The sequence below is a fragment of the Hakea prostrata genome, chromosome 2 (genome assembly GCF_041222555.1).
Source record: "Hakea prostrata isolate BN-2017 chromosome 2, UWA_Hpros_2, whole genome shotgun sequence".
Taxonomy (NCBI): domain Eukaryota; kingdom Viridiplantae; phylum Streptophyta; class Magnoliopsida; order Proteales; family Proteaceae; genus Hakea; species Hakea prostrata.
The window spans coordinates 67,811,656-67,830,333 of record NC_142601.1 but is presented as its reverse complement, the minus strand read 5'-3'; the positions used below and the strand labels follow the sequence as shown (position 1 = coordinate 67,830,333).

Sequence of the window (18,678 nt, the reverse complement as noted above, 5' to 3'; positions counted from 1 at the left end):
TCAAGTTCAGAATTCTCATGGAGTCCAAAGTCCTGATATGAGTCTGGAATTACAGGAGAGGTGAATCTGGATTTGAGTAAGTCTTTTTAACTGAATTTGAATTTCAAAATTAACAGCCCATCAAACCAAATCGATTCTTAGAAATATTGTTTTGTTTTGTTTTGTTTTGCTCTGCTCTGAAACGATTCCTACAACTTCCATCCTAAGGCTACAAGTCTAGAACAGCTATGGGTAACCCTAAAAGGAAACCTCTCCAAAGCAAATCACAGATTCACAGCACAGGTTAAGGGGTCTAAAAATAGATAGCCTCGAACTCAACCAAGTTCAGATTTCAGAACAATCGAGTTCTCCCTCCCTGAGTAGGTAAAAAAAAGCTAATCATTGCAATTTGCAAGGGGGCAAGAAGGAATCTTTCAACTATATACTTTGATTCCTGTATTAATGGGAGGTGCCATGATGATCTACATTTCTAGCTGTATGAACTTAGGCCTGTTTGGACTTTGGAGTAAATTCTTCAGTGCACTGCACTCAATTTCTATCTACCCAAATTAGCTATAAAACATATTTTTATATTTTTTCATAAATAGAACTTTCACATCTTATTCTTTCTTAACTTTCTAAAATACCCATTTGTTTATTTATCACTCCCAAATGACATTTCAACTGCTTCATATTACATTTAAACAAACATGTTTTTATATTTATTTGACTGATGACTCTCTTTTTTGTTAAAAAATGATCCATCACTCTTGAGTCCATTTAAAGGTGTCTCAGTAGAAGATTGCCCATTTGTCAAGTAAGTTCTTGCAATCTCAAGTTGTATTCGCTCCCCAACATTCAAGCTGTCGTCTGGCTTCAAATCAATTTTGTTGATTTGTTCAGCGGATTCAGCAAATGGGTACCTCCGTACCTGACCATATTATGTTATGAGCAGGTAGCAGAAGCTGGCAATCACATACAGTGGAACCCTAAAAATTTAAAAGTAGATACAAAAAGGGTAGGAGTTGTTGATGATTGATTGATGGGGAGTTTCCATACAGTTAACAGTTCCTAAGCAGAGAAATTCTGCTTTTCTTCTTTCCATCATTAGTAGAGTGGTGTCTCTGTTCAAAATAAAGTTGGTCAAACACTACTTTTTGAGAAAATGAAAAATATAAAAATCGCCGAGTAAAAAATTAATCGCATATGCAATTCGCCCAATAAATGGTCAAACATCGCCGACGCATCGTCTTTGACTACTGTCTTACTTAAGTCCTCTGAGACTACAAAATACACAGAGGGGTAAGATCAACTCGTAGCTGTCTTATTAGTTTCTCTGCTTGGATTTCTCTGAACAGCACAGCCAGACTGAGCAAAAGAGATAGAGAAATCTAATGGAGTATGAGAGGATTGGCAAGGTTCAGGTATGTAGAACATGGTGAACAACAAAACCCATCTCTTGGTATTTTCCCCTTTTTGATGCTATGTTAGCAGAACCATACTAAGTTGGCGATGGAGATTCTCTTGCTACAGCATGGTTTTGATTTTTGCAGTTGCAGCCTCTTCTTTTATTTCTTTTTGGTGGGTCGGAAAGAAATGCAAGAATTATCATCTGGTTATTTCGATCATTCCAACGATTTTCCTTTTTCTGTTCTTTGTTGTTCTAGCCCAAGAGCTGGTTTTTAGGCAGAGGTTTTTTTCTTTGGTAAAGTTAAGTTGAGATTTGTCATGTCTCCATATTTTAGTCGTAATTAGGTTGCTTAAATAGATATGGGTTCTTAGAACTTGCAGCAATAAATTAAAATTAAAATTTTTAAGGACTTGACAATGCTCTTGGTTTAATTATCAAGTGTCAACTGAGTAACTTGGATTTGCAAGTGTTTGATTTTTCGTTGTTTAACTTGGATTTGCAAGTGTCTGATTTTTTGTGGTTGAAACTTTTAACGCAGACGGGCATAATTTCTCCCAGTAAGTTGAGGTTGAAACTTATAGGACCTCACCATCAAAAGAGGAAGGATGGAACAAATAATAATTCGTCGAGAACATCTCCAGCCAGGCTTGATGATGCTACAGAGTTTGTGAAGAATAGTCTATTAGCTTCTGAAAATGGAGATTTTGATGGCCAGGGTTAGTAAAATCTGCAAAACCCAAATGTTTCCGCACTGCCTGTTGCTTTAACTAAAGTTCCAAGCAATTAAAGAAGAGTAGATTATTTTTCTTCATCCTGTTCTAATGCAAATCTTAATCTTGAAGTACAATTTAGTTCAACTTGGAGTCGAAATAAGAAAATTAAACCTGAAAATAGAAGCAATCTCTAATCTTTGTCTTCTCATAGGTGACTCAAAAGATTTTAATGATCCTTCACGCCGGACTCTTGCTCCAAACCTCACTATGTCCTCTGTAAAAGCAGTTGGAAAGGACGTATCAGTCTCTGGCCATGCTGATCGGATTAGTTCCAGGCCAAAGGAAGCTGGGGAGATGGAGCGTAACAAAACTCAACATTTGTCAAGGGGAGTTAGTGGCAATTTGAGCACAGTTCACCCTATGAAATCTCAAGAAGAAGATAATCCTGATTATGACAGCAATGCTAGTTCATCCAGCTTTGAGTTTCACAAAGGAGAGAGATCCTTGCACAATCCGATGGCAAGGTCATTCTCTCGACCCATACCTTCAAAGTGGAATGATGCAGAGAAATGGTTGGTAAATAAGCAACCAGCACACTATAATCATTCTAAGAAGATGATGTTGCATAGTCAAGTTAACCGGCAAACAGCAACAAATTTAGTGAAGGTTGTCCCAGAAATCAGTAGCTTTGATCAGAAGGCATCATTTGTTTCTTTCACCGATATTAAGCAGATAGATTCCCAAGACTCTACCTCACAAGCAGGTTTGGAGAAGTTCTGTTTTGCTGGTTCTGGGATTAATCCAATTCCAGGTCCAGCAAATGCGACAGTTACTCTTTGGCCCCTTCACAAAGATGAGAAGCAAATGAGTCGAAATACATTATCTGATCCAGGACAGTTCACTGCAAATACATCAGGTAAATGGTCTCTTTATTCTGGTCATGTCATGAGATTTATAATTAAGAGATGGAGCTTTGTATGCTTGAACTTCTCATTAACTAGGGTCAACCCATTAGGATTCCTACTATATCTGAAGCATTTTGTGACTGCATAACTGCTTATTTCTTGACCGGTTTTTAGTTGGGGTAGGAAATGTGGAAGGTTAAAGTAGATGATATCAGTGGCAGAGTGTCACGCTTTTAAGTTTAATATTTAATTTCTGATGTCCTCCCCTAAGTAATCCACACAACATTTTCCTCTGCAATATTTCTTCAAGGTGTCTTGTGTTTATGCTGAATTTGGTGATTAAACCGTGCAGCTTCTCCGAACATAAAGTCAGTGGCAATGAGAGACATGGGAACGGAAATGACACCTGCTACAAGTCAAGATCCTTCAAGGACTGCAACTCCTGTAGGAGCAACCACCCCTATCCGTAGCCCAACTTCGTCAATTCCATCAACCCCTGGAAGAGGAGCACCAGCATCCACGCCAATGGACTTCACCATAGATGATGATGCCGAACATCCACAAGAAAGTTACAAGAAAGAGCTATCTGAGCAAGAAGCTAAGATTAAGACAAGAAAAGAGATTGTAGCCCTTGGTGTTAAGCTGGGAAAGATGAACGTAGCTGCTTGGGCAAGTAAAGATGAGATAGAAAAGAATGCTGCTTCAGTTGAACAAATTGATACAGAAGAACGGATTAGAGTCGAGTATGAAAACCGTGCAGCGGCATGGGAAGAAGCTGAAAAATCTAAACACATGGCCAGGTTTGTCCTTGTATACCCCCACCCTGCAGCTAAAATGGAAAAGAAAATAGTTTAGGACTCATTTAGACTTTTTATTTTTCTACGGATGAAGTTCCAGAGAGGGGCTTATCCTAAGTCATAGTTAATAAGGTTTCTGACAAATGCCTTCTAAAAATTTTCAGATATAAACGTGATGAGATCAAAATTCAAGCATGGGAGAGTCAACAAAGAGCAAAAATAGAAGCAGAGATCAGGAGAGTAGAGGTAATTCATACAGTTAATTTTGCTTTCCTTTGACTATGAAGTACATTTATAACATCATCCTGGAAGGTTTCCAAGTAGACTCATTATATTCACATTTTTTTTGTCAAGTTATAGCAGTAAAGAATTTCACATTTTGGTTACTTAAACTTTTCCAAGATTAAAATCATAATTGGGTCCAATTCATGATCAGCTGCTTGACCAAATTTTTTGTCAGACTGTAAATTGATTTGCCTGGAATTCTGAAGACCTTACTAGGCAATTGAATTTCATGTTCACAAAAACCTGAAAAGCTAGATCTGTACCCTAAAATTAGCACCCACTTCTTTTTTTTTTTTTTTTTTTTTTTTTTTTGGGGGGGGGGGGGGAGATTTCTGGAAGCCTCTCTGAAGATTGTTCACTTGTTGATTGGGAGTTGTATGATTCTCCATTTTTTTTTTTTTTGATGAAACGCTTGATTCTTCATTGTTTCTAATTATACAATGACATATGGTTAGCCTCAATCCTATCAAGGAGGAACATGAATGTGATTTCTTCAGCTTCTTGTTGTATAATGTGAATCTGTAATATCTCAGGCCCAAGCTGAACAAATGAGAGCCTATGCTCAAGAGAAGATGATGACGAAGATTGCAATTGTTAGGCAGCAATCAGAAGAAAAAAGGGCTGCCACTGAAGCCAAAAAGAACAGGCAAGCAGCAAGAACTGCTGCACAAGCTGAGTACATCCGCCAAACAGGTCGAATTCCACTATCCCGTTTCATCTGTTGTAGTTGGGTTCTTTAAAAATTTTCTAAAATTCCTCAGGGAATCACTTCCAAGTATAGGCACCAAAGTCATCGGTGTTTCTACCCTACTCTTCTCTAGGCACGTAATGTCTTGCTTGTTAGCCCTGAGTTTGGAGAGGGCTCTTTTGTGTATTCTGTATCATGAAAAGTGAATTAGTGCAATTGTTGCAATCCTGGTTACGAGTGATTCTTTAAGCAATGTCTTGAATCCCATTTCATCGTTTGATTCCTTATAGAACTAGTTGAATCACGAGAATCCAAGCAACCTGAAATTTTTTTTTTTGAAGAATTGCGATCACTGGTGAGATTTCCATTGAAGCAATTAATTTTCAAACGTTAGCAGAAACAGAAATTCATATTCGTGGGGAAATTAATTTTTAACAACTTTTTCTTTTTTGGACTTGAATCTTGGAAGAACTTCAAGGTCTATCATACCCACACTATTGTCCGAGTTATGTAACACTCGGGAGTAAAAACGTCGGAATTTCCTGAAACCCACTTACCCACCGTTATTTATTCTAGTGAAACTCAAACTTGTAAAGAAGATCTTCAAATCAGTGGATCCAAATTCATAGATCCTTACACAGATTCTGTTATCTTCTTCAGCACTTCCTTTCGGTGAGCTAAAATCATTCGTTTTAATGGAGTTGCGTGGGGATGCTCAAAGAACGGAGTTATACACTGTCAAACGAGCCTACCTCCTCTGTAATCAATTGGATTCCCAAGAAGCACAGCAAGCATCCCCTACCAATCTCAACATGCCAAGTAAAGTCGGATTTAATCTGGAGACAGAAGACTACCAAGATTCACTCCTTCCCGTGACATTGGGAGCAAATGCTGTTCCACCAGCAGTGTTTTTAAGCAAGGTTTAAAATATCGTATTGATCAAGTGATTTTAAGAGACGTATAGTCTGAGTATTGTGTCGTTCTGGCTGGTATATTTTTTAGTGTAACTCAGTGGAGAGACGTATCAAAATGTATTGTATCGGTCAAATATGAATACATATGGACTAGTATCATATGGTATCATGGGATACTTTAAACGTTGTTTTAAGTCTCAAAAGCAAAACAACCTAACATTCTAAGGTAAATGGTGGTAATGTTCACCCATGGTACCGATCCTAAAAAGTACCAAATAGACCTAAACCATAACTACCCATGAATGGAAGGGGAAAAAAAGAAACCAAAAAAAGCTCTAAATTTCAATTTGACAAGAGTGAACCAATTTAGATGAGATCCAGTTGCAGTTGCAGTTGCAGTTCCAATTTACCAAGGATAATTAATATTTAGCCAATTCTACTCCTTGAAAACCTTCTCTTATTGTCCAGGAATTTCTGATGCTTTGATTAGATTCATCTAAAAGCTTGAATGTCCACCCGCAGAGAACTGTACCACCCCAAGCACGAGTAAAAGCAAGAGGCGAAATTATCACTCTTTGACATGGAAAAGACAGCACCACACGCTCCAGATGGAGTAGAGGATCCTGACTCAGCTACATGCTAAGATCAAAAGACGGGAAGAAGAAATGGGAAACAGAAAAGCCCATTCATGCATCAGAGGTTTACCTTTATGATGACAACACAAAAGTTAAGTTACCCTAGTTGCTGTGAACTGTGATAACAACATAAACGTAAGTTATCTTCCAAGTGAGCTGAGTCAACAGTGCAAGATGACAATGCCAAAAGCTGAACAACATTAACACCAGTTACGCTATCAAATATGTGATGAACATACATCGAAGATAGAGGTGGAAATTTGAGTTGAATGTAATAATTACAAAAAGTAGTTCAGGTATAAGCATCAAGGGGACTTACTCCTAAGTCCTAACATGCCCGCAGCCAGGGCCAAGGAGAGATCAAAGTACAATGAGCAAGATAATGACATAAAACTGGTAAAATTTGCAGAGCTCCTGATCTCTCTTGATTTCATCAGTAGTCAATAGACCCCACCGATGTAACCCCACTACTCAGGTTTCTCGAGTCCTGCCGGCTCGGATAATCATCACAGCTGCTATCGGAAAGCCTCTGAATTGGAAGCGAGCTCAGAAGATCCCTACCCTGTTGCCCCATTAGCTGCACTTCCTGAGGCGAGAGTATCTTTATACACCATACACTGTTCACGAACTCCCTGGAAGCAAAGTATCATAAATGCATGAAAGAGTCAACCACGTGTCAGATTGAAATGTTGCACTAAACCATAAGCAAAATTGTTGGCCCAGGAATGAAAAGAAAGCACCTCTATACACTACAGCGACATTCACACCCAAAAGACATTTAACCAACAGCTCCGCATTCAAAACTCAAGTACTGAAAATAATATATCTAATTCATTGGCAATTGGAACCAGTTTAACTGAAACTCATTACTAAATATGTTCTGATCTGGTAACTTGAACAGATTAGTTACTCGACAGGTTACAATTCCTGCCAATTGTAGCATGAGCCAGACCTACCAAACAAAAGCTAGGCTACATTGAAATCAATGTTGACAACAGCAAGACCTTAATGTAGAAGCAGTGTCTCAATCACAACAATCAATAAAATGGTTGTGTTCTGCCCATTGTAGACAAATTCTTGATCAACTGCTAGGAAAGACCAGATCCCCATCCAATGAGGCCAGATATTGGAAAATCTACAATGCATCTGTTATTTGCTTCATGTACAGTGTACATGTTTAAACAAGACAATAGGCAAACCTGTTCAATAAGTCCATTCAGGCAGGATGCAAAATAGTTCAACATCTCAATTCACAAACGGATCAGTCAATTATCAGATTATTGGTTCCTTTAATTAATTTAAACCTACTATAGAGCAATATAAAAGTTGGAACTTACTGCCAAGGGTCATCACCAAGGAGAAGAATATCATTCTCCCGATCAACAAATACAAGCTGCCAGCCTGATCTCAGAGGGTCCTCCAACTGGCCTTCAAGGCCGAACATGCGAGCAAGCTCACTCCGCAGCTCATGGTAGCTGCTGAACCTGGTAATGTCCAGCGACCTACCGAAGGACCCCGATTTGTGAACCTATAAATAAATACAGCATCTGAATCAGTAAGTTATCATAAGTAAAAGGGGAAAAGTATCTTATAGCTTACAATTCACAACGAAATCGAGATGTGGGTTAACCACAACCTTGGAAGTGAAAATAATGCTGGCAGCATAAACACAAATAAGGAGGTACGGGCTTGATGACTGTAAAACAGAACGGTTACCCTATCCACAGACGCTCCACAAACTGAAGGTCTCGTACCAAACATATCTCAGGCCACTCAACCAACCAATTATGTTTTTATGGCTAACATAACAAAAAAGCTTTTGCACTGGAAAATTTGACCCCCTTTTTCCAACCAGGGATGAAAGAGTATCCGTAAAGCATTAAAACATTTTATATAAATTATCTATACATGTCACCATTTGACAATAGTAGGCCCAATGGTAGAGTTTCATAGTTGTCACATGTAAAAATGGGTGCTCAGAGGGTGTATTCCCATGCATGAGATAATATGGATGGGCTGAAAGGAGTTCTTAAAATAACAAAGACAACTCTGCTTACCTTAACAAAGGTTCTAGTTGGAGGATTCACTTGGCCCACATTTTCTGGGGACTGCAAAAAACTTGAGTCATCTAAGCAACTGGAAGTCGTCATGGCCGAACTAAGCGGAAAATCAGCGTTCGCAGTGCCCATAAAATTAGAAGCAGCAAATGGCATGGTTGTTGAATCATTTTCACTGCCAATACCTCTAAGGCTTGACATTCCATTTTGCATCAGAAGAGAGGAGGAATCAATATTGACTCCAAAAAGAAGATGGCTTTGTGGATCTGTACCACTTTCTTGATCTACTCCACATTCTCTACCAGGAAAAGGTGGCAATGAGACTGAAGTTTGAGAACCATTGGTTTGTGGTGGTTGACAAATCTGTTCAACCTGGGGAAGAACACATTGAGCTGCCCCAGAGGGGAGAAGTGGTTCAACGGCAACTCGCTTGGGCAACCACGCAGAAGATTGCACAACAGGGTTCGTTCTATGAAAATTAAGCAGGTGAGATGTTTCATCCTGAGAAAATGAACCCAAGAGACTCTGAAGGGGAGAAACGGTAGAAGTCGTTGTACCAGGGTTCCTACTGGAATCCAGAAAGCTGGGCTGCTCACATAAAGAAGAAATGTTCTGCAGAGATGTAGGTTGGGATTGAGAAGATGACACAAGCTGAGACAGTGAAGAGACAACACTAGGGATATGTTGTACATCAGAAAATTGTTGCTGCCGCGACTGTGGTGTCTGTGGCTGTGGCTGTGGCCGCGGCTGCATTTGTGTCTGTTGTTGATGTTGCTGTTGCTGCTGTGCAAGCTGTGGCTGCTGCTGTTGCTCATTAAACACATGTCGATGCTGCATCTGTTGCTGTATAAGCTGTGCCTGCAACTGAGCCTGAGCCTGAGCCTGAGCCTGAGCCTGAGCTTGAACCTGATTGTCCGGAAAACTATGGATAAAGGCATGCTGAGATTGAGGCTGTTGCAACATCTGCCTCACCAGAGCTGATCCATTTGAGATGTTCTGGGGCTGCTGAAATTGCACAAGGGATGGTGATGCCTGTTTAGAAGGATCAACAGCTCTCATTTCTTGCAGCGCTGCAGCGGCCAATGCTTGGTATGTATCAGGTGGCAAACCAAGCATAGAAGCATCTAGCCTTGGCTGCATCCAAGGTGAGACCCCTAGCCCTTGAAAATTTAGGGATTGATTCCCCCTATCTCCACCATCCCCCCGAAGCCACATAAGCGGAAAATTAATGCCCAAATCATCATCTCTCACACCTATTTTAAAGGGAATATGAGTTGAAATTAACAATCACACAAAACTAAAGCACCTTTCACACTTAAAACAGCGAGACAAGCAAACTTACCATGAAGGGCGGGTAGCCCCGAAGGCCACGGCCTCTTAAGTCTGAGTTGGAATGGAGAGGGATACATTGGAAATGTTGTCAATGGTTCAATCTCCCAAAGGGACACCCGCGGCTGCCTTTCCCCTGCAGTGGATTCATCCCATCCAACCTATATTTATAGCAGCATTCCCAAGAACTTGAATTAAATATTGAATATACATCTGAAAAGAAAATAACACAGAAAAGAATGTGATCATTAAATCATGCAAAGGTCCCCATGTACCTTGACTGAACGCCAATGTGAGTTAGGCCAACGAACATGATCCAAGTCACTTATGCCAGTAATGGTGCCCATATACCTAGAAGCAAACATAATTTGATAATTATTACGTCTACCAGAAACTAAAAAAAGTAGAGCAAAAACCAGATGACCAATAGGAATAATAAAAAGTAGGACTATACATTGATTAAAAACATATTTGCAATACTTTATTTAACAGTGCAATTTTTTTTATTCATTAGCATAGCAATAATAGCCAGTAACAAGAGTACTGGACAGGAAAAATATATACATATGTAATATGTATCAATTGTGTCACACTTAAAGCATTCTCCAAAATCACAAAATATAAAATGGAGCAAAATGCAGATGGTAAAGATCCACCTCATACCATCCCACCATAACTTGCCAGGTAAAACCAGATTGCCAGACATTGTAACCTTCTCACTGGTGATTTTGTACGCTCATTGGCACCTTTTTTAAGGCCTCAAGGATTATATTTCCCACTTCTTCTGAGTCCATTGATGATATTGTAAGTTCACTGGCACTCTTTAAAGGTATGTTTTCTCAGGTAGAAAACAAGATGACTACCATAGGACTAAATGACTAATTTCTTGGGCTTTTGAAGATTCCCTGGGTGTGATACTAAAGGAGGTTTCCAAAATTTTAACTACAAACAATAAACCCCCTCCATATTACCTGTGCTTCATTAGTGTAATTACAAAATTCAAACTTCCACCATGCGAAAATATTCAGTATCATGTGATACCATAAACATTCAAAGTGAGCCTGAGACCTACCGACGGACACTTGACTCTTCTGTCTCAAACAGCATCCGGAAGCGCATGCCAACAGAAACTCGAGTATGATATACTGCTTTAATGTACTTCACCAGAGGTATGACAAATTCTGATGGACTAGCCCTGAAAGCATAACCATAAGTAATAAATGAGCAAACTAAAAATGAAAATCCTTAGGAAAAAAATATCTTATTTCCTCCTTGAATAGATTTTTACCTTGGGTTATAAAATATGGTGAAGCGACTATTTGTTGCAGCTGCATGAGCAGCTGCAGCAAGAAGCCCTATGTGCATGCTATCACTAGAAAGAACTGAAGAAGGCATCACAGTTTGTGGCCGAGTAGCACGCCGGATTCCCAAAAGCAGCTGGTTCTTTTCATTCCTGATGATAGAAGAACCATCTTATGTCGGGTAGTAAAAACTAAACCACAAAGCACACTTTAGCCTATCATAGAATCAGTTAAACCAACAGGGAAAGGCTGTGCTCCTTGTCTATTATATACAAGTGGTATACGTGCATGGCCATGAAGAAGAATCTACCACCCTAAGTTCTCTGAAGAGGGACCATCTATGATCTATCTAACTCAACAATATTCAAGTGAGCATGTTACTCCAAAGGATGGTATGCATTTAACCACTTTCCCTCAGCAGTCATTCCTCCGATTCTAATTTACCTTTCAGTAGTAAGTACCTCAGAAAAGGTAAGTAAACAAATTCAAAAGCACCCTCATTCAACAATACCAAGTGAATGCACAATTCCCAAAGTCATCAAATCAAGTCATTTATGGCCTGAAATTTCAGCACGCACCACATACATATCACAGACAAGAGCCCCTCCTATTTTCACTGTGCACCCTGATTCAGGTAATTGATAATGAGTAGAAACAACAGACAAAGCAAAGGGCACTTGGCAATAGATACCAGATGAAAAGCACAGAGTCACCAGCAACTAGTCTTTTTGCACTTACAAACACACTCCATCCAGTCGTAAGAAGATGCCTCTTCGGCTGTCCTGCAATTAAATATGAAAATACGCCATGAGGACAAAGAGAAGGCTAAAAATTCGATCACTTGATCATCTACCACCTGACCTCTGTAAGTGGAATACCTCTTATTTATATTCTGAATAAAGCAACTAAAAAATTTGAAGGGCACAATTATCAGAACACTAACCACGAAATATATGCCTGAATTTCCATTCATTGTCATGAAGATCTCTAGCTATCAATTCTTGAGCTGGAGGTTGCTGAGAAAAATCCTGTAGAAACAAGAAAATCAAAGGTATGAACAATGGCATTCCATTGATTAGCACAAGTAACACGAGACATATAGAAAACGACACCCAGAAAGTCAAAATATAACATACCAATGGAGGAAAGACTTTTTCTGCCGCTCGGCGGGGCACCGAGAATCCTCCATGAGTACTAGTGTCACTCGCAGTCAGTGTCTTGCAGAAATAGTTGGTCGGCTGTTTGCTGGGGGTACCCAACTCTGCAGGCAGATAAGTCTCCTTCTGCTCTTGCTGAGGAAAAAAGGTATAGGTTAGCAAGTGAAGATAGTTTTGGAGAAAGCGAAACTTCAAAACGATCTACATGTGGTAGACTACCGGACTCAGTGGCTGCAAGGTCATCTGTGCATAAACTTCATCCGTCTCACCATCTGCCTGCAGATTGATAGATTTGAAATAGATTTTAAGGGTCATGAGCAGCCAGCAGGATTATTTAGAACCAGTGCGAGGCAAAATTACATAAACAGGAAACTTACATGCATCGTTACATTGTGAAGTTGACAGACCAACTGTGGTGGTAAGTTTGGGTAATTAGGTATTTGAGCATCCACCTCTTTGTTGGTAGATGCAGCAACCTGCACAAGGAATATCAAATATTTCCAGCCTAAATACTCACAGGAAAGTTCAAATGTCCAAAAACAAGATCTCCCCCACCCACCCCAAATAAAATTAAAAAGAGACAATAGGTAACATGAGAACAATAGCTTTTCAATGCATCAAAACTATAAATAAATTGCACGACAAGGAACAATCTCAGAATAGCTTGGAATAGATCTACATACTTGCCACATAAGACCATATAACCCTCATGCACACACATCCACAGAATATAAGTTGCAAACGCATAATCAAGATAACACAACTATACATCAACCTTCAGCTGATGATGAGAAGAACATCCATATATAAAACAAGGTGAAGATGAAAAAGAAAATGATGGACCAAATATGACTTTGTAACTCCCCCAATCATTTTGAGCCAAGTTCTAGACATTATAAAAATAGCTTGTCACACAAAAGACTGCAAATAGTGGCAGTGGTGAGTTCCAAGAGCAGCGCTCACACATAAACCAAATCAAGAAAGAGACAAGATGGTCTTACAAGGAGCCAGGTCTCAGTGCACGAGCTGGATAACACAAATATTGGTTTCAATGTTCCAAGGAATTATACTATATATATAGTCATAAGTAGAACAGTTCACGGATGGTGGACTGCCTCCAAGGATCTTGATTTTGCCGATATTTTCATTTCCATAGTTGAAGTTCAGACCCTACTTGAACTGAAAATTACAGAAGTAATTGTACATTGCAGCTGATGCATGAACACAATGTTGCTTGGCGTATCACAAGTCATTGTATATTTTTCAAAAATTGAGAAGTTAGAAATGAATGTGTCAGCAATCAAATGAATAATTTTCAATTAATAATTACAAAATAAGAATTAGGAACGGCAATGATCAATTAGTGATCATAAAAGACCAATTCGTATAACTTGCCATCGGTGCAGACAGAAAAATCCTTGGCCCTTCATTGGTAAGGCCTATACCTGGCCCAAACGTTAATTTATCATACATTCATACCACATGAGAAGTACTGCAGTTCGCTGTTTAATATTAGGCGAACTCAAATACGTGTGTACCAACCTGCTCGCTGTGACCCTGAGGGAAGTAGACCACGCGGCTCCCAACAGCAGGTAGAGAAACGAGAGGGCCCGCGCATGCATGCCAAAGCTCCGAATTTAGGCATCTCTTTTCCCCTGCAACGTGTTCCACCAACCATAAATTAACTTCAAAGAAGGAAAAGAACCAGATCAACAAACACTAACGACTAATCTCACAACGACCCTAAAGTGGAGAAAAGGTGATCTTCCTAGCTGAACCGCTGGGCATAGGTGCACACAAAAAAACCTGGCGACGTCAATAATAAGGTCTGTAACTTGAGCAAACGTTACTTTACATCTGGGATCTCTGAACGCTGAACCCGTGGTCCCCGTTCGAATATTGTGAAACGAAAAACAATAGCAGGAGACTGGTTGAAATCCAATAAAATTGAAAAAAAAGGAAGAATTCGGGCTACCTTCAAACGTGATGACTAGCTACAAAGAACTGAAACCGTTAATTCATTGAAAAACGCTATTACATAGAACAATCCAAGAGGGACGGAAATCCAGGTGAACTGAAACAAAGGAAGTCGAAAGCCATGGTGCTCACCTTCCTGTGTCTGGTGAGTGAAACCGGACGAGGAGAGTCTCATCCTGCCGAATCGAAGAAGTTCGCAAGATCCAAAACCAGAACCAACTTCAGAGAAAGAGCAAAACCTTCGCCAAAATATGCAAACTCCACAGAACAACCACCCTCCAAAACTCGCCCAAAAGAATCATACCACCAACTTCACTTTGTTCAACCCTGAAAACCCATCCAAAATCAATTGCGCTGCTAAATGTGTTATCTGAGGCAAGACGCAACCCCACCTATCCGGCGGAAATGTTAAACAATAAATAAGAATTAGCTTCCAAATCTTCATTCGCAGCTGAAACCACACCCCCTCCCGCCCCAAAATTTCATCCAAAACCGGTTCCACTGCAAGAAACTATTCTTTTCAGCTCCATCCACCCAACACCCTCACCTCCCCAAACACAACTCCCATGACTAATCCAGTAAACTTTCACCGCCAGAAATCACACATTTTTCGACCTCTTAGGGTTTTCCGTGCAGCTACACAAACGAACACGAAATTGAAAGCTGCAGGAAAAAAAAAGACCAAACCACAAGATCTCAGCAACTAGGAGAAGGTCCATTTTCAAGTATAAAACAAAGGCAGAAGACAGGAAAAATAAGTCTACCGACCTAGTATGAAGGTTTCGAACTACCAGGTAATACACAAAATTAAGGATTTTTATGTCGCAGGTAATTCCAGATCTCCGCTTTGAACATCGAGAAATAGTTTCACACTGCAGAATTCGGGCCGGAAATCGTGCATCTTTCCAGAAGGATTTTACTTCATCAGCAGCTGTTCACATCATCAAATGGACTCTACTCTACTTCTGGAGCAGAGAATAAATCAATTTGCAGTGACGTTTCTGAGAAGATCCAAGACTGCAAAATCTTAAAAAAGAAAAATCACACTTTACGGTTGCTTTCCCCTTTCTCTTTCTCTCTCTCTCTCTCTCTCTCTCTCACTCTCACAGCTTGGTTTCGGGCAAGTTGGATAGCTACTGCTCAGCTCTGTTCAGTTCTTCTCAGTTCTGCTGAGCTCTGCTTTACTTCTCTCTCTTCTGTCTGCTTTACTCCAATCAATCAATACTACAACCGCCATTATTTTCCGCTCCTCTTTATACCAGGAGAGAGAGAAAAGCGGAGGGAGAGACAAATTATAAAATTTGGGTTTTTCTTTTATAACTAAAATAAATATTTTTACTTTTTTCAATTCTCGTCAAATCCCTTTTTTTTTTTTCTCTCTCATTTTCCTAAGAAGTATATATATAGAGTCATAGACAAGACACTTGGGTTCTTATGTTATTACATTAATGTCTAACACCCAAAAAAAAGAAAAACATACTATTATATTTTCATTCTTTCAAATCTTATTTAAAAAGATAACTACATATATACTCTTATATTTACAATTAATTACATCTATTATTTTAAAAATATCAATTACAAATGCTCGTTGCTGATATTTCAATCGTTTAATATTGAAATTAAAATTGTTATTATGATAGATACTTAAACAAAAAAAATAGTAAATTTTGGGCTTTTGAATTTTTATTTAGTGATTTCATCATCATCACTTAAGCAAGGGTATTAGTAATTGATTTTTTTTAAGGAATAATAAATATAATTGATTGCAAATCTATATGGTCTATATGAAATTTGTACTATTACAAATGATTCCCATGCTAAATTCAAAAAATATCCTCAGTTGTATCATACGAATATGTAAGTGTGTTATATTGTACCGAAACCAATAGATGATCACGTAGCACCTTGAGACTTCTTTACATACATCAAAAGTAAATAATAATTGATTTAGATTGTTACTAGGTCTTAATTTGTCGTATTCTTTGGTCCACTCAAATTGAAATATTTAGCGTCCCTCACTCTTGTTATAACTCATTTTTGTATAATGTTTATTTTTTCTTCATGGAAGTATCATGATATTGTGATAAAATCTAAAAAGCAAACTTCATGCCACGAAAAAATATAAAATTTAAATAATCATGAATTATAAGCAGAAGCACTATATGTTGGGTAGTTATATGGATTATATATAAATCATCAAAAGGGATCTTTTTCATCTCACTAGAGCCAATATTCAACGGGTTTTTTTTTTTTTTTGTTAGGTGTCACGACCCCGGTAACATTAAAGAAGCTCGGTTCCTACATGTAACTAGTATAGAAATTCTATTAAGGCATAATAAATAACTATTAGGTTTGTGTTCTCGAATGAAAGTTGTATCTTGTGATGATGTAGACATTGATCTCGCCACCTAATTAGCTTTGACAGCATCATGATGGCTCAGCTTGATCTTTGATGTTTTGCTTGTTAAAAGATGACTCCTAACAAAATAGAAAGACCCTTTTTAGCCGGAATTCCTTTAGGGGAGCAAAGAAAAGGAATTTATGTAATGAAATTGAAAGATATGTTTAGCTTGTAAATGGTTAATGTGTGTGGTGGTCTAATATTTTCTCCTCTCTAAAAATCGAAAGTCGAAAACCCTAGTTTTCTCCTCTCTGAGAACTACTGCCGCCGCTGCCGTGCGTTGCTCCACTTCTACTTCTTCTTCCATTTCTCTCTTTCTCCACCTCTGTTCTCAACTTATCTGTTATTCCATCTCCTCCATCTCCTGTTTCTCCGCCTCTATTCGCTTAGTTTCCTTCCCCTCTTATTTTTCTCTCAACTTCTTCACACATTTCTCTATATTCATCTGTTTATAAGGCTCTATTTCTCTATGCTTCTCTTCTCTCTATTCTCTCTTTTTTTTTTTTTTTTTTTCTTCTTTTTTTTCTTTTTTTTCCGGTGAAAAAACTTCTAGTTATTGGAGAAAAAGAGATTAAAAAAAAAAAGGTAGATGCAAGATTCGGTCGTGCATCCCGCAAATCTGAAGGTTTTACGCTATAGCTAGAAGTGCCTCCCATGGATCTGTAAGATGTGTTGTCGTTCTTGGTACTGGTCTTTCCGCCCTTGTGGTGTGTTTTTCTGTCCTTGTGGCGTTTTCGTTTCCGCCTTTGTGGCGTGTCGCCTAAACTGGCGTTTGTGATGGTGGATACGATTGTCAAATCCCTTGTGTGTAATTGTGGTTGTTACAACTTTTATTCTAAAGGTTTATTGAGCTTGACCCATTCCTTAACCTGGATGACATTGTCTATTGCATGAACAACTTTTTGTCACTTTTCACTCTTTGGTTTAGATCGAACCTTGTGTTTTCATGCATCTATTCTTTGTATTTATTGTTTTTCTTTTATGTGTCTATATTTTTTTTGGAATTCAAGAATGAAGATTTCTAACTTCTTAAAAAAAAAAGTTAATATGTGTGGTTCCCCTTTGTGTAGTCTCGTTTAATATGGTTTTAAGATCATGCATATGTGAAATTTTAAGACAAGATTATATTACTTACACTTGATAATAATTTTGGTTGAAAAGAAATAAAATTATGACTAGAGAGATTAACTCAAAAGCCTACAAAATGCATGAATAATCAGAGAAAAACAAAAGCCCATGTTTGTGGGGTCGAATTATATTGACAACCATTAGGGTTAAGTCATACCTGTTATTAATTGAAAAATCAAAAAGCATTAATAAATGGTTGGATACACGTTTGTTAATATTCAAAGTTTTGATTTTTGTGAATGGGCTTTCCTTGTCTTCTCCTCCTTTGGAAGAGTGAATGAAGTCAAATAATTATATTAAAAATACTAATGCTTATGTAACTACCCAACTCAGCCATGATCTTAGCTCGAGAAATTGTTATCTTTATTAAGATAGACCTTGATATCAACTGATTATAATACAAATTTTTATACATAACAATGTGTACTTGAATTAGTTATGCAACTAAGTTAAAAAGACTATATATCATCTAAATTATATACAATAGCACATTAATCCATGGGAGTCAATACCTATGAAAGCAATGGTTTGAACTTTGAATTCAATTTTGGATTCTCAATTATAGTTCTCAATTGGGTTAACCAATACAAACTAATATATTATGAATAAACAAAACTCAAGAACCAATGTAGTGATTGTTTCAATTCAAAATGTACTTTTAACAAGGACAATCGAAACTCCGTTCGAGTTTAACTCAAGATTAAATCCTCACCTAACCTTCCTCATGAATTACATTTTTTCTTTTACATATTTGTATTTGATCAGACCGATCTGAGATTTGGATATTGTGAACGATTTAAAACCCCTAGGTTCTCAGGTGTTCTGATAAGTTTATATGGCAAAACAGTTGATTACTATAGTGTTATATATTTCACTTTGGAAATGCAAATCTCATGCATCATCATTAAAATAGCTCCAAAACAATTTTATACACATTTTTTTCTTATATAATTGTATTGTAAGTTAGGTAAAAAAGAGGTTAAGAGTCTTGGGATATT

General features: G+C 38.2%; 2 protein-coding genes across 2 annotated transcripts; one reads left to right on the top strand and one right to left on the bottom strand.

The window, feature by feature from the left end:
- The first annotated feature begins 890 nt into the window (after positions 1–890).
- LOC149025931 (uncharacterized) lies at positions 891–5,788 on the top strand. Its single transcript, XM_089146141.1, has 7 exons — positions 891–1,403; positions 1,929–2,106; positions 2,315–3,019; positions 3,361–3,808; positions 3,970–4,051; positions 4,624–4,783; positions 5,439–5,788. Exons 1-7 carry the CDS (start codon positions 1,374–1,376, stop codon positions 5,702–5,704), a joined length of 1,869 nt encoding a protein of 622 aa, XP_089002267.1. The 5' UTR covers positions 891–1,373; the 3' UTR covers positions 5,705–5,788.
- A 253-nt stretch (positions 5,789–6,041) lies between these two features.
- Positions 6,042–15,399, bottom strand: ARF6 (auxin response factor 6). The gene is made up of 15 exons (XM_089146140.1): positions 14,917–15,399; positions 14,281–14,811; positions 13,714–13,826; positions 12,549–12,647; positions 12,391–12,447; positions 12,151–12,306; positions 11,958–12,042; positions 11,706–11,796; positions 11,002–11,166; positions 10,786–10,908; positions 9,989–10,064; positions 9,727–9,874; positions 8,385–9,637; positions 7,665–7,855; positions 6,042–6,959 (listed from the first exon to the last, which is right to left on the bottom strand). The coding sequence occupies exons 2-15, from the start codon at positions 14,321–14,323 to the stop codon at positions 6,761–6,763; spliced, it is 2,799 nt and encodes a 932-aa protein (XP_089002266.1). The 5' UTR covers positions 14,324–14,811; positions 14,917–15,399; the 3' UTR covers positions 6,042–6,760.
- Positions 15,400–18,678: the final 3,279 nt, after the last annotated feature.